This window comes from Vigna unguiculata, chromosome 6 (assembly GCF_037176805.1).
Source record: "Vigna unguiculata cultivar grain cowpea cultivar isolate G323 ecotype 2 chromosome 6, ASM3717680v1, whole genome shotgun sequence".
Classification (NCBI taxonomy): Eukaryota; Viridiplantae; Streptophyta; class Magnoliopsida; order Fabales; family Fabaceae; genus Vigna; species Vigna unguiculata.
The window spans coordinates 45,160,913-45,173,493 of NC_140797.1; the positions used below are offsets into that span (position 1 = coordinate 45,160,913).

Below are 12,581 nucleotides of genomic sequence, written 5' to 3' on the forward strand. Positions count from 1 at the left end.
CTCGTTATCATTGTAATTTGGATAAATATATTCAATTTAATATAATCTAATAATTGTTTCTTATTACTCGTTTTTATAAACACGTTTAAAATGATGAAAAATACATTTCTAAATTTTAATTTTTTCTGACGTGTGTATATTATAATTTTAACGAGGGTAATAGAAATAATAGTGTGATGATAAAGTTTATCTCATTCAATATTGAATACAAATATAGGAATGATGATGATTTTTTATGGTATAATGTGTTAATGTTCCCCCACCCTCACATATCCTAAAAATAAACACCTAATATTATGTATATACTTTTATTTTCAAAATTAATACTTTCCAAACATTTTTCCTTCTTCTATTCTTAAAGAAATTTCGAAAAAAATACTTTTAAAATATTTTTAATAATGGAAAACCAAAACACATGAAAGCAAGTACTTAGGATCAATCCCCTTCATTTTTCTAAAAATAAAGAAGCAAGAATAAGTTTCCAAACAATTTTTTATAATTATAAGAAGAGTCAAACAAAAACTTTTTCCCTTATTACTACTTAACACTTTAACGATATTATAAAACAATAATTGAGACTTATTAAGTAATAAACAAGAATATTAAGCATGTGTAACTCCTAATAAATCTGGCCAATAATAACCATATGTCCAAAATAACAAGTTAAAAGACCATGTCACTATCATTTTTCTTCCAAAAAAAAAAATCTTAAAATTTGCAAGTAAACTCTTTTATCTCCATACTCGAAATCCACACAATCAAAAGACTAAAAGTAAGTTTATCCTTAACTCTTAAAAATATTTATGAACTACTTTGTTTAAAGAAATATTATTTTTTTAAATCGCGTAGGAAAAAATGAATTTTCCCCTAAAAAAAACTAGGTTCATTAAAATAGAGAAGAACTAGGTATGGTTCATTATAACATTAATTTCAATTTTCTTCTCCAAATTATTAAACAAGTACAATAAACAAAAAAGAAGATTAAAATATGACCTAATGGAAAAATGAAAAAAAAAAGAAAAAAGGATATGCGTTGTGTGTAACCTATGGTATGAGAGAAGGCAAGCGAAGCTTTTAGCTTGGTGCGTATTTGTTTGTTTATTTCCCTTTCCCTTCCTCTCCTCTATAGTTTGGGTGACAACACAAACACAAACAAACACAATGGTGTGTTGATCACTCTCTCTCTTCTCTCTTCCTCTCTCTCCATTTGATGTCTCTCCCCACCAAACGGTCGGGCACCGCTGGTTCCTCCCCGTCGCCGCCACCCCCTATGAAAAAGGCCAAGTCGCTCCTCCTCCGCGCCCCCTCCGACGACGCCGTTTTGGACTCTTCCCCCATGCCTCTCGACGACGATCTCCCCAATGCCCGCGCCGCCAATCTTTCCCGCAAGAAAGCCACCCCACCCCAGCCCGCCAAGAAGCTCCTCATCAAGCTCCACAAAGGTCCGATTCATTCCACTTCGTTTTTAACCCTTCCCCCCTCTTATCTCGAGGGTTTTTCTCTCTCTCCGATTCCCCAATAACGCCCCTTTCCCTCTTCTCCAATTCTTCCTCGCTTAATTTCTGTTACTTAATTTTAGGTATTTGCACTTAATTGTTGCTTTTGATCTGTAATTGTTCCCAAAGATTCTACCTTCGTTCTGTTCCAGCTTTCATTTGTGCCTCTATTTAGCTTCCTCTTGCTTTCTACTAGCTTTATGTCGTTGGGTTGGAGTCTAGAGTGCCGTAGATTAGTAACTTAGCGAGTCTGAGTGCGGAAGTAAAAACAGTTCCAGTTCTTATAGTTCTTATGGTAAGATAATGGTAAGATAATGACCTTGTGCCGATGATTTTCTCATTATACAGGAGGAGACAGGAGACTGAACTTAAACTTATGCACTTCTTCTTTGTGTGTTTGTGAAAAATTAGACAAGAAACTTTAATCAATATTTTTGTATTTATTCTGTGTAAGGTAAGAAATTACAAGGATATGGAGATAATAGTGTTCCATTGTCTGACATGTCCTAGGTAGTGGGTTTGATTTTATGTTGATGATATCCATTGTCTTCTTCTGACATTTCCAAGATAATGATGTAGGTAGGTCGCGATACCAACCCTGTTAGACTCGAGTTATCTATGGGCACATTTCTATCTAGATTTAGTGTCTAAAACTCAAAGTTCCTCATGCTTGTCGTGTGAGTATGTTGAATAGGCCTGCTAAACATGGATTTGTTGTGTGTTTGTTTTCCCTATTTAGAGTTTATTTCTATCTTCATCCTATTGTGGTATATATAAATAATATCTAATTTTTAACTCAAGAATAAGAGGGCTTCTAAATTTTTATTTAATCTTTTCCGTTTTTTTAGCTAAGCCAACTTTGCCCACGAACTTTGAAGAGGATACATGGGCAAAACTAAAGTCTGCCATTTGTGCTATATTTTTGAAGCAACCTAACTCATGTGACTTAGAGAAGCTTTATCAGGTAATAATGGAATTTTCAAATTATTATTTTTATTATTATTGCTATCAGGCAACAATTGGTATTTAATGTGAACTTTATAATCCTTTACAATCTCTGTAGGCGGTGAATGATCTCTGCCTCTACAAGATGGGTGGAAATCTTTATCAAAGAATAGAGAAGGAGTGTGAATCACACATATCTGCAGCATTGCAGTCTTTGGTTGGCCAGAGCCCAGATTTGGTTGTTTTCCTCTCTCTAGTTGAGAGATGTTGGCAGGATCTTTGTGACCAAATGTTGATGATTCGTGGTATAGCCTTGTATCTAGACAGGACCTATGTGAAACAAACGGCAAATGTACGGTCATTATGGGACATGGGCTTACAACTTTTCCGCAAACATCTTTCATTGTCTCCTGAAGTAGAACACAAAACTGTTACTGGTCTTCTTCGAATGATTGAAAGTGAAAGGTTAGTCCTTTTTGGCAATCTCAATATTTGTAAAGACTGGAAAACTGCCAAATACATGCTACCTGTTGTTTAAATGATCCATACTTCTATCCATGTAAGCATGGGTGAGCTGCGATAAAGAGTTTCTTGGCTCTTCTCTTTGGTTTTATTTTATGTTTTAATCTTTGTGCCTCCATTCCTTTAATTTTTTGTATTTAATGAAATGCATACATGCTGAATATACTTGCCAATAGAAATATCATTGATTACAAAATATCAATTTCCAAACTGCATTTACTAATTTGAGTTCCATTTAAATTCAGGACTACATTCCTCTGACCTTATCTTTCTTAAGAATTGTTCTTTTGATTAATGAGGAAGAATATTAATCAGGCATGTTTTGCTTGTGGAATTGGATATTCAAACCTGCATATAGTTTCAGGGGAGTGGGCATTAATTTTCAGGTTAGCAAAATGACCTATGATGGCTGCTTTTTAATCCCTGAAAGTGAGTGATAATCACTTGCGCATGAACGGTTAGGATTGGAGACATCTAGAGGGGTTTAAATGAGATCCTTAGTTGTTATCGATGAGTTTATCACATAAGACATTTTTTTATGACCACAAATTTTCTACTGACCTATGTAATCACTTCAATTGGGCATCTCATTAGAATGTATTGGAATGTCAACTGTTATTTTTTGTATTTAAATCTGTTGCAACTTTTGTATACGAAATATGCAAAGGGTTGGGTTTTTTAACATATTAGATTCATTGCATAAAATATGAGGCTTCATTTTCTTATTATAATTATACTTTCTCATTCAGTTTAGGAAAGTTAGCTGTAAGATCCTTTTGTGTCATGAGTTACATATTTTTTCTGGTCTCCTCAGAAAAGGTGAAGCAGTGGATAGAACCCTTCTAAACCATCTTTTGAAGATGTTTACTGCCCTGGGAATTTATGCAGAAAGCTTTGAGAAGCCATTCCTTGAATGCACATCTGAATTTTATGCTGCTGAAGGTGTGAAATACATGCAGCAATCAGATGTTCCAGATTATTTGAAGCATGTGGAGGTGTTTTCTTTTCCATAGCCCATTGTATTATTTTATTGGCTTTAGTTATTTACGTAATTCTTTAATAAATGGATTATGTCATTCAATATCAGAGTATTATCTGCTAATGGAAGTTATCTTTTTTGTCAATTCTTCCCTTGTCCATGTTGTGTACTTACTGCATGGGTGTTTTTGGGTGCTCCTTTTGCAGATAAGATTGCAAGAAGAACATGAAAGATGCTTGATCTACTTGGATGCAAGTACTAGGAAGCCATTGATAGCAACAGCAGAAAAACAACTTCTTGAACGTCATATACCTGCCATCCTTGATAAGGTTTTGATCACGTCAACTACTAGATTTTGAGCTGGTAATTTTTGTTTTCTTTTTCATTGCTTAAATCTTATTTTGTGTGTTATTTAGGGCTTCGCAATGCTTATGGATGGGAATCGTATTGAAGACCTTCAGAGAATGTATTCACTCTTTTTAAGGGTCAATGCCCTTGAGTCACTGAGGCAGGCAATTAGTTCATACATCAGGAGAACTGGTCAGGGCATTGTTTTGGACGAGGAGAAAGATAAAGATATGGTTTCATCCCTTTTGGAATTTAAGGCTTCTCTTGACACAACATGGGAAGAAAGCTTTTCCAAGAATGAAGCATTCTGTAACACCATCAAAGATTCATTTGAGCATCTCATCAATCTTCGTCAGGTACTTCTCATTTTATTGTGTTAGTTTCGATTTAATAAATATCCCAAGATAGAAATCCCCAGCCAATCTTCTGGAAATTTCTCAACCTAATATGGGCATAAATAAGACATCTTATCTACTATATGATTATGTGTAAGTGACTGACAATCCTATTCGTGCAAACATACTGTCCGTAAAAGATAGTTGAGTTACTTGATTTTTCTGTTTTTTTTTTTTAAATTATTCAAAGCTGATTTTTCTGTTACAACAACTGCCTCATGCATGGTAGTTGTTGCACTCTATGCTCACCTCCTGGAGTAAACTCTCCAAATGGGTGGTTTGTTTGGACTTGTATTCTCTTATTGTCTTTCATTTTCTGCCATGTCCCTTACATTGCAAAATAAATGAAGTATGACTTCTGAACTGTATATTGGATGAAACATACCAAGATAGAGAGAGGTATGTCAGGTCTATGAATCTGGAACATTTCAGTGTACTGTCTCAGAAAAGAGATGAACGTGACTTGTACGGATCTCCTAGAAAAGGATGTAGTGGCATAAGGATGCCTAAATTAAGTGCCCCCAGGGCTCCCGTCAATTTAGCCCTTGGCCTTGGTTAGTAGGGGTGTTAGCAGAAAGGCCAAAGATGGGAATTCTTCAATGTCTTTGCTAGCTTACCATTTTCTGAGGAAACAGCAAAAATAAATAAAGAACACCCGCATTGAATAAAGCATGTCTTCCCATTATCTTATCCTTAAAAAATTATTAGGAGAGTGCTATTTCATAGCGCGGATCATACTGTATATTCATAATTCTATAACTAATGGCTTCTAGTGTAACATTCATGTACATAATGCTTTTCATAGTCATGTAAACCACCACAGCCTAGGTAACCATTATTACTGTATTAATTCCTTGAATATATTATATATATAACGCTAAGAAAATTCATTGTGTTATTTGTTTCTCACCCTGCGGCTAGCTCGAAAGTCTAAATGGTTTTTGCATATCTGTTACCTCGTGGTCTAAACTTCCATAGTCCAATTTTGGCCATTCCCATTCTTGTGATTGAGTATCTGTGCAAGCTGTTGGTTAACCATACTATCTTTTGTCCATTAGAGTGCTTGTGAAGATGTGCTTTCCACTTTTAGGCTTAGGTCTTTATTTTTTACATTTGTGTGGGATTTATTTTACGTGTGATTTACATTTGTGCAAGCTGTTGATTAATCATACTATCTTTTGTCCATTAGATGGCTTGTGAAGATGTGCTTTCCACTTTTAGGCTTAGGTCTTTATTTTTTACATTTGTGTGGGATTTGTTTTACGTGTGATTTGCAATCAACTAACTGCTTTCCTATTTTTTTTCCCTCGCCAGAACCGGCCTGCAGAGTTGATTGCCAAGTTTTTGGATGAGAAACTTCGTGCAGGTAACAAGGGAACTTCAGAAGAAGAGTTAGAGGGCACACTTGATAAAGTCCTGGTTTTATTCAGGTTCATACAGGTATGTTTGATGTTTCATTGGTGTAGTAGCTAACAATTACACCTTATTCCCTGTATTCTTTTGTTTCTGGTCATCATGCTATCATACACTTCTACTGATCTTTCTCTTCCATACTGATATTGGCAAGATTACTTGACATTTTGTTGTTAAAGGGCAAGGATGTGTTTGAGGCATTTTATAAGAAAGATCTTGCAAAAAGACTGCTTTTAGGAAAAAGTGCTTCTATTGATGCTGAGAAATCGATGATCTCCAAGGTTAGGGATTTTCATTCTTTTTTAATTTCTGAAATAATCAAATGGTTTCTCATACAAGTTTTAGTAATATCAGCAGTTTTCTTTTGTTAATACAGTTGAAGACCGAGTGTGGCAGCCAGTTCACTAACAAACTAGAAGGGATGTTTAAGGTACAAATCTTTGAATTATGCCTAATTTTTTTCCTTTTATCTTTCTCTTTGAATTAGCCAGTTCAATGGGAATTTGAGTGTGGTTAGGATTTTTTTGGTTCCATTTAAGATTCAACAGTATGGTTTTCAATTTGTAAATTCCTTTTTAATCTTATGAAATTGTTGATTATTGTTAAATTATAGGAAAAAGAGAGACATTGAGCTGAAACCGTGTGTTTGTGAGACAATATGAGTGCTTTATTTATATTGAGATAACGGAATCAATATAATTAGTAGAAGAAATTTGTTATCTTCTAATAAGGAAGATAGGATGCAATAATATGTAAATTCAGGCATACTAGATCTGGGCCCTAAGAGATTTTGTCATGATATCTGCAAGTTGATTATTTTATTTTTAAGACTTAGTAATGATTTCTTTGGGCAGAATCTTCTCATGAACTTAGTAACAGTTAATTGCTATGTTTGGTTCTTTCGTGAGATATTAGACTAAATGCAATGTTAAGGGTTGCCTGATTATCGTAATACAAATTCATTTATTGAATGTTATAAAACTTCTTTTTAAAGTAGTCCGAGCAAGTCTGCATGGAACTGGCCTAGCCCTATATTACGGGCTAGATCAAGCAACATTCTTGTTTAACTTTCCTGTGAGAGAATATCCACCAATGGACACAGTCTCCCATATCAGAGTGTATATCAATAATCTATGTAAGACCATGTCCAATCTGCATCACAGTACCCAGTTATCTTCATCTACAGTCCTTGTGAAGTAGCCTTTTTGATGTAACTGAGATACAATCACTGCATCCTGGGGATTGCATAAATTGATTCTCTACAACTACACAAGAAATTTCAGGTCTAATGATTATAAGATGAGTTTTTCAGCCAGTCTTCGATTTTTTTTTTTTTTGAACTGAATGTGGTTCTCCTTATCTGGGTAACAACTATTATCAAGATCTGTGGGACTACAATGGGTCTATATCTGACGTACTCATGTTTCCTTCAAAATGTCTACTGCGCACTTTCTTTGGGGAATTGCTATACCACTCTTTGATTGAGTAATTTAAATACCAAGAAGGTAATTTAGATTGCCAAGATCTCTTGTTTGGAGGTGGTTAGACAAAGCAACTTTCAATTGAGAAATTATTGCAAAATAATTTCCTGGGATGATTATCATCAACATAGGCAATCAAACAAACATTTCCAAACCAAGCTAGATTCTCTTTGAGCTAGAAACCCGAGAGGCTGCTACATATTCTAACCCCCTTGATAACCAGAGGAGGCACACCAACCAGTAACAATAATAGTGGTGTAAACAGTACAAAAAGCTTGAATCAGTGGCTTATAGCGGATGCTGGGGCCTTCAGGACTTGGGTGAGTATGCATTGTGGCATTGCACAGCTCTGGGAAATTGAGCAGGATCGAACCTGCAGTGTTACAAAGTTAAAGACTGTGGTGAAATGCTCGAATAAAGAAGCACCTTGTAGATTGTGTATTTATGCACATTCTAGAGTTGATTAAAATTAAAATCTTTACGTATATCAAAAACTATAACTGATACATGAATCTGAACAATCCTGTATCTTCAACAATAAAAGCTAATTACTAATGATCATATAGTTTTGTACAACTACTTTACGATGATCTCACAAACTTCATGCATTAATATAGCTTTACTATCCCTTGATTTTTATAACTTATGTTTTTTTTTTCTGATTCAGGACATTGAATTATCGAAAGAAATAAATGAGTCCTTTAAACAGTCATCTCAGGCTAGGACAAAACTCCCATCAGGGATTGAAATGAGTGTTCACGTCTTGACAACTGGGTAAACTGTGTTTTCCCTTTCTTTTTTATTGATAATTTTTATGTGCCTCTGTTTTTTCAGTGAATCTAATTGGAATAATTGGATGGGTGTAGGTACTGGCCAACATATCCACCCATGGATGTTAGACTTCCTCATGAATTGAACGTTTACCAGGTTGAGCACACACCATAAATGTTCTTTCAACTGTTGGCGTTGTTGATACTTTAAGTGACTTCCTTGACACGGTCCTTTCCTTTCCATTATTCTTTCTTCAGGATATTTTCAAAGAGTTCTATCTAAGCAAGTACAGTGGAAGACGTCTGATGTGGCAAAATTCATTAGGTCACTGTGTCTTAAAGGCAGAGTTTCCTAAAGGGAAAAAAGAGCTGGCTGTTTCCCTATTTCAGGTTTGCCTCTTGAAAACCGTTACTTTATTTTTTATGTTTTCATTTTTATTCAAGTCTATCTTATGTTGTACACATTTTTCTGTTATTAATTCTGTATGTCTGATTGTGTTTCAGACTGTTGTTCTGATGTTATTCAATGATGCTGAGAAACTAAGTTTTCAAGATATCAAGGACTCTACTGGTATTGAAGACAAGGAACTGAGGAGGACTCTGCAATCACTTGCCTGTGGAAAAGTTCGTGTCCTACAAAAGGTGTGCTTGTAATCATTTGCAGAACAATCAGTTTAGGATTTTGTTTATACAGTTATATGTTCTCCTTAATTTCTAATTGTGATTCCTTTTGTTGAACATGCAACAGTTGCCTAAGGGTAGAGATGTGGAGGATGATGACTCATTTGTTTTTAATGATGGATTTACGGCTCCTCTGTACCGTATAAAGGTACCATACCCAATACTTAGGAGCATTAATTAGGGATCAGATTAAGTGAATCTCAAACTATCATTTACCTCTAACTAATGATTATGAAATCCTTTTCCTAACTAATATGGTGTTGGGGAGTGCAGGTGAATGCAATTCAGTTGAAGGAGACAGTCGAGGAGAACACAAGCACCACTGAAAGAGTTTTCCAGGACCGTCAGTATCAGGTCAATTTTCTTTTCTGAAAAAGCCCTTAAATCCATAAGAATCTCAAATGCGTGGTCGTACTAGAAATGTAATGATAATTACAATGTAACATATTTTCGTTGCTGGCACGGTTCACTGCAGGTTGATGCTGCTATTGTGAGGATAATGAAGACTAGGAAAGTGCTCAGTCATACCCTTCTTATCACCGAACTCTTCCAACAGGTGACCACATTACCTTTCTGACTGTTTTATACCTGATTGTTATAATTAATACTGATTTGAGAAAAAGTGATTTTATTTATTTATTGTATGAACAGCTAAAATTTCCAATAAAACCAGCGGACTTGAAGAAAAGGATCGAAAGCCTGATTGACAGGGAGTATCTGGAGAGGGACAAGAACAACCCTCAAATATACAATTATCTGGCATAGTTTATTTTACTTCATTTCACATTTTAAAGTTTCTTTTGTTTAATGACGTGGGTAAAGCTCGATGTTTACTCCTTTGTCATATATGTACAGTAACAACGGATTCTCCCCACTCCTCTATTTTTCTTTCCCTTCATTTATGGACAACTGTACTTTCATTGTAAAGCATATTCTGCCCTTTGAATTTCTTTTCATTTAGATAAAAATTTCAAAATTGTTCCAGCAAATGATAGAGAAATTCAAAATGAATTGGTTATTAACAAGCATATTCATCATTTTTCCCCGCCACATTGCTCTCTTTCCTCTTACACCTCTAACACTGTGATAGATCTTTTGTTGCTCTAGAAGTTTAAGAATTGAAAAAAAAAGGTTTAAATGTAATTAGATGTCGAGAATATTTTGAACAACCATAAGGTACTTTCTTTCCAACTATAACCGCATGCCATAATGTACACCCAATTATTTGCTCGCATGTGGCAGATTGGGCGGTTTTATTTATTTATTTATTGTTGATATTTTTGTCACAAAAATATTGATGAAAACAATTATCAACAGCTTTTTCTTTTTCCCGTTGGATATTATTTTCTGAATTTTTATGTTTGATCTATAACTGTCCTTGCTTTTCGATTTCAGCTACTTTCTATTTATTTTGGAATTCTTCGGTTACTTCAGCTGACAATAGAATTGCTCAAGTTTAATTACTTGTTTGCTTCAAAACTTGATAAAGAAAATCAAATTACGATTCTAGAAAGTATATTTAGAATAAAAAATAATATATTGACGGTATAAGGTTTCCTTATATCATTATCTATTCAATTACAATGTTATCTTTTATAATTTTTTTACCTGTATTAGTTATTCCATTTTCTCATTAAAAGATTATTTCTAATTAACGGCGGTGAAAAAGATTTGTCTATTAAATCCTCTCGGGTTTCTGATCTACATATCGCAAGCTTTATGCCCATTTATATAATTGTTTTTGATGAAAATTTATGTACTTCGATTTTGTCAACTGAACCCGCACTCTTGAAACAGTATTTTTAAGTTACATTCTTTTTTCTCACTATGCCACAATTTATCTTGTATTATAAAATTTAATTTATTGTTTTATTTTAAAAAAAATCCTATTGCTTAATGTTAAATTAATTTAAACAATTCTAAATCGTGACAAAGTATGCTAGTTTAACCATATCTCTTATTTCATAAACTACATTTGAAAAATAATTAATTAATTTTAAAAAGTAGAATTTTAATACATTACATCAATTAATATGTTGTGCTTTGATTTAAGTAATTTATTTTTATAATTTTGTACTCGATTTTATAAGCTTCATTTTCTAAAGCTGGATGGGATTAGTTGTATTATTGTATATTTTTCAGTTCAAACAATTTAAAGGATATCTGATACCTACTATAATAACTATGTCATCCACCTCTGACAATCTGAATATCATACAGTAATATCACCCTTACCAACCAAAACTATTGGGAAGGTTCATCTGTATCTATGCATTGGTATTAATATAATTTAACTCTGCTTTTTAAGATGCTTCTCACACTGAGATTATGTGACCGTTGAATTAAATAATTTTATAACCCAATCATTTGATTTCAATTCTCACCAATTCATCCCATTCCAATCCCTTTTAACAAACGTATGCAATTTACACGATCCAATACATTCCCAGCCACAACGCTTGAGGTAAATTACAACATCCACATTCTATTATTCAACAATATAAAACAGAGTTAATATCCCAAACCACTCTCAGACAAACAACACAGATCCACCCCAGATGAAAAAACCCAGTCTTTTCATTTACTGTTCTCAAAGAAGAAGAAAAAAACACTATGGGTACAGATATTGAATACCAGACCCGTCACAAATTTCAAACGGCTTTGACGGCGGCGGAGGAAGCGATGGCGGCGGAGGAGGAGCTGTTGGAGACGGCGGGGGGATTGAGTGGGGCGCGGATGGCGTTGTCTTCATCGTCGTCGGGATCGTAATCTGGATTGAGACTTCGATCGATGGCTTCGCGACCCTTTTCAAGACAAGGTTTACACGCTATCTCTATTGTGATCCAACCCAAAATCACTCCCACCACTGCTATCACCGCGCTCGTTATCGCACCCATTCCCTTTCACTTTTCTTCTCAAACTTTTTTTGTTTTAACAGAGATTAACGATCATCGTCAACGTCCCAAATGAGACTCAACTACCAAGTAAGGCATAACTGTTCTGCGGGTTCTTATTGGGCTACCCATCGGCCCAATATGTTCCTTGTCTTCTTTCAGGGCATTTTGTTATTCCTGCACCCCAATAATTTCAACCTATACCCCCTTACGTTTTAAAATTCCTAATTTACCCTTTTGGAATTAAATTCATTAGACATTGACCCAATTGCCCACACTGTTCTGTGGCTATGGTAAACCTTCATTCTTCAACAATCCCAAAGAAAATTTCTTCAATAATCTTGGACTAATAAATACTCAAAAAATTACTAATTCCGTAGCCTATGATTTAAATTTAATCATTCGACAAAGCTTAAAAAGCTGCTTAGTCACTACTCTATGCAAAGAAAGCTTAAATGTTGCATTGGAAGAACGTTCATTGCATAGCATTAAGAATTTTCCCACCTAATTCAAATGTTCACACACTGGTCAACTTGCCTTGACCATTACAGCTGCACCACCACTCCTTCCACTTGCACACCATGTGGATTGGATTAACTTTCTCTTACATCGAACAAACGCCACCTCAAAATCAAGAATCATATTTTCCATCATTTG

General features: G+C 34.7%; 2 protein-coding genes across 2 annotated transcripts; one reads left to right on the plus strand and one right to left on the minus strand.

The window, feature by feature from the left end:
* The first annotated feature begins 1,104 nt into the window (after positions 1 to 1,104).
* On the plus strand, positions 1,105 to 10,019 carry CUL4 (cullin4). Its single transcript, XM_028076481.2, has 17 exons — positions 1,105 to 1,442; positions 2,345 to 2,460; positions 2,560 to 2,906; positions 3,778 to 3,958; positions 4,149 to 4,271; positions 4,359 to 4,646; positions 6,000 to 6,125; positions 6,278 to 6,379; positions 6,475 to 6,528; positions 8,247 to 8,353; positions 8,446 to 8,506; positions 8,608 to 8,739; positions 8,854 to 8,991; positions 9,098 to 9,178; positions 9,304 to 9,384; positions 9,506 to 9,586; positions 9,682 to 10,019. Exons 1-17 carry the CDS (start codon positions 1,211 to 1,213, stop codon positions 9,793 to 9,795), a joined length of 2,364 nt encoding a protein of 787 aa, XP_027932282.1. The 5' UTR covers positions 1,105 to 1,210; the 3' UTR covers positions 9,796 to 10,019.
* A 1,476-nt stretch (positions 10,020 to 11,495) lies between these two features.
* Positions 11,496 to 12,025, minus strand: LOC114186905 (outer envelope membrane protein 7). Its single transcript, XM_028074976.2, has one exon. It carries the CDS (start codon positions 11,925 to 11,927, stop codon positions 11,682 to 11,684), a length of 246 nt encoding a protein of 81 aa, XP_027930777.1. The 5' UTR covers positions 11,928 to 12,025; the 3' UTR covers positions 11,496 to 11,681.
* Between the last annotated feature and the right edge of the window lie 556 nt (positions 12,026 to 12,581).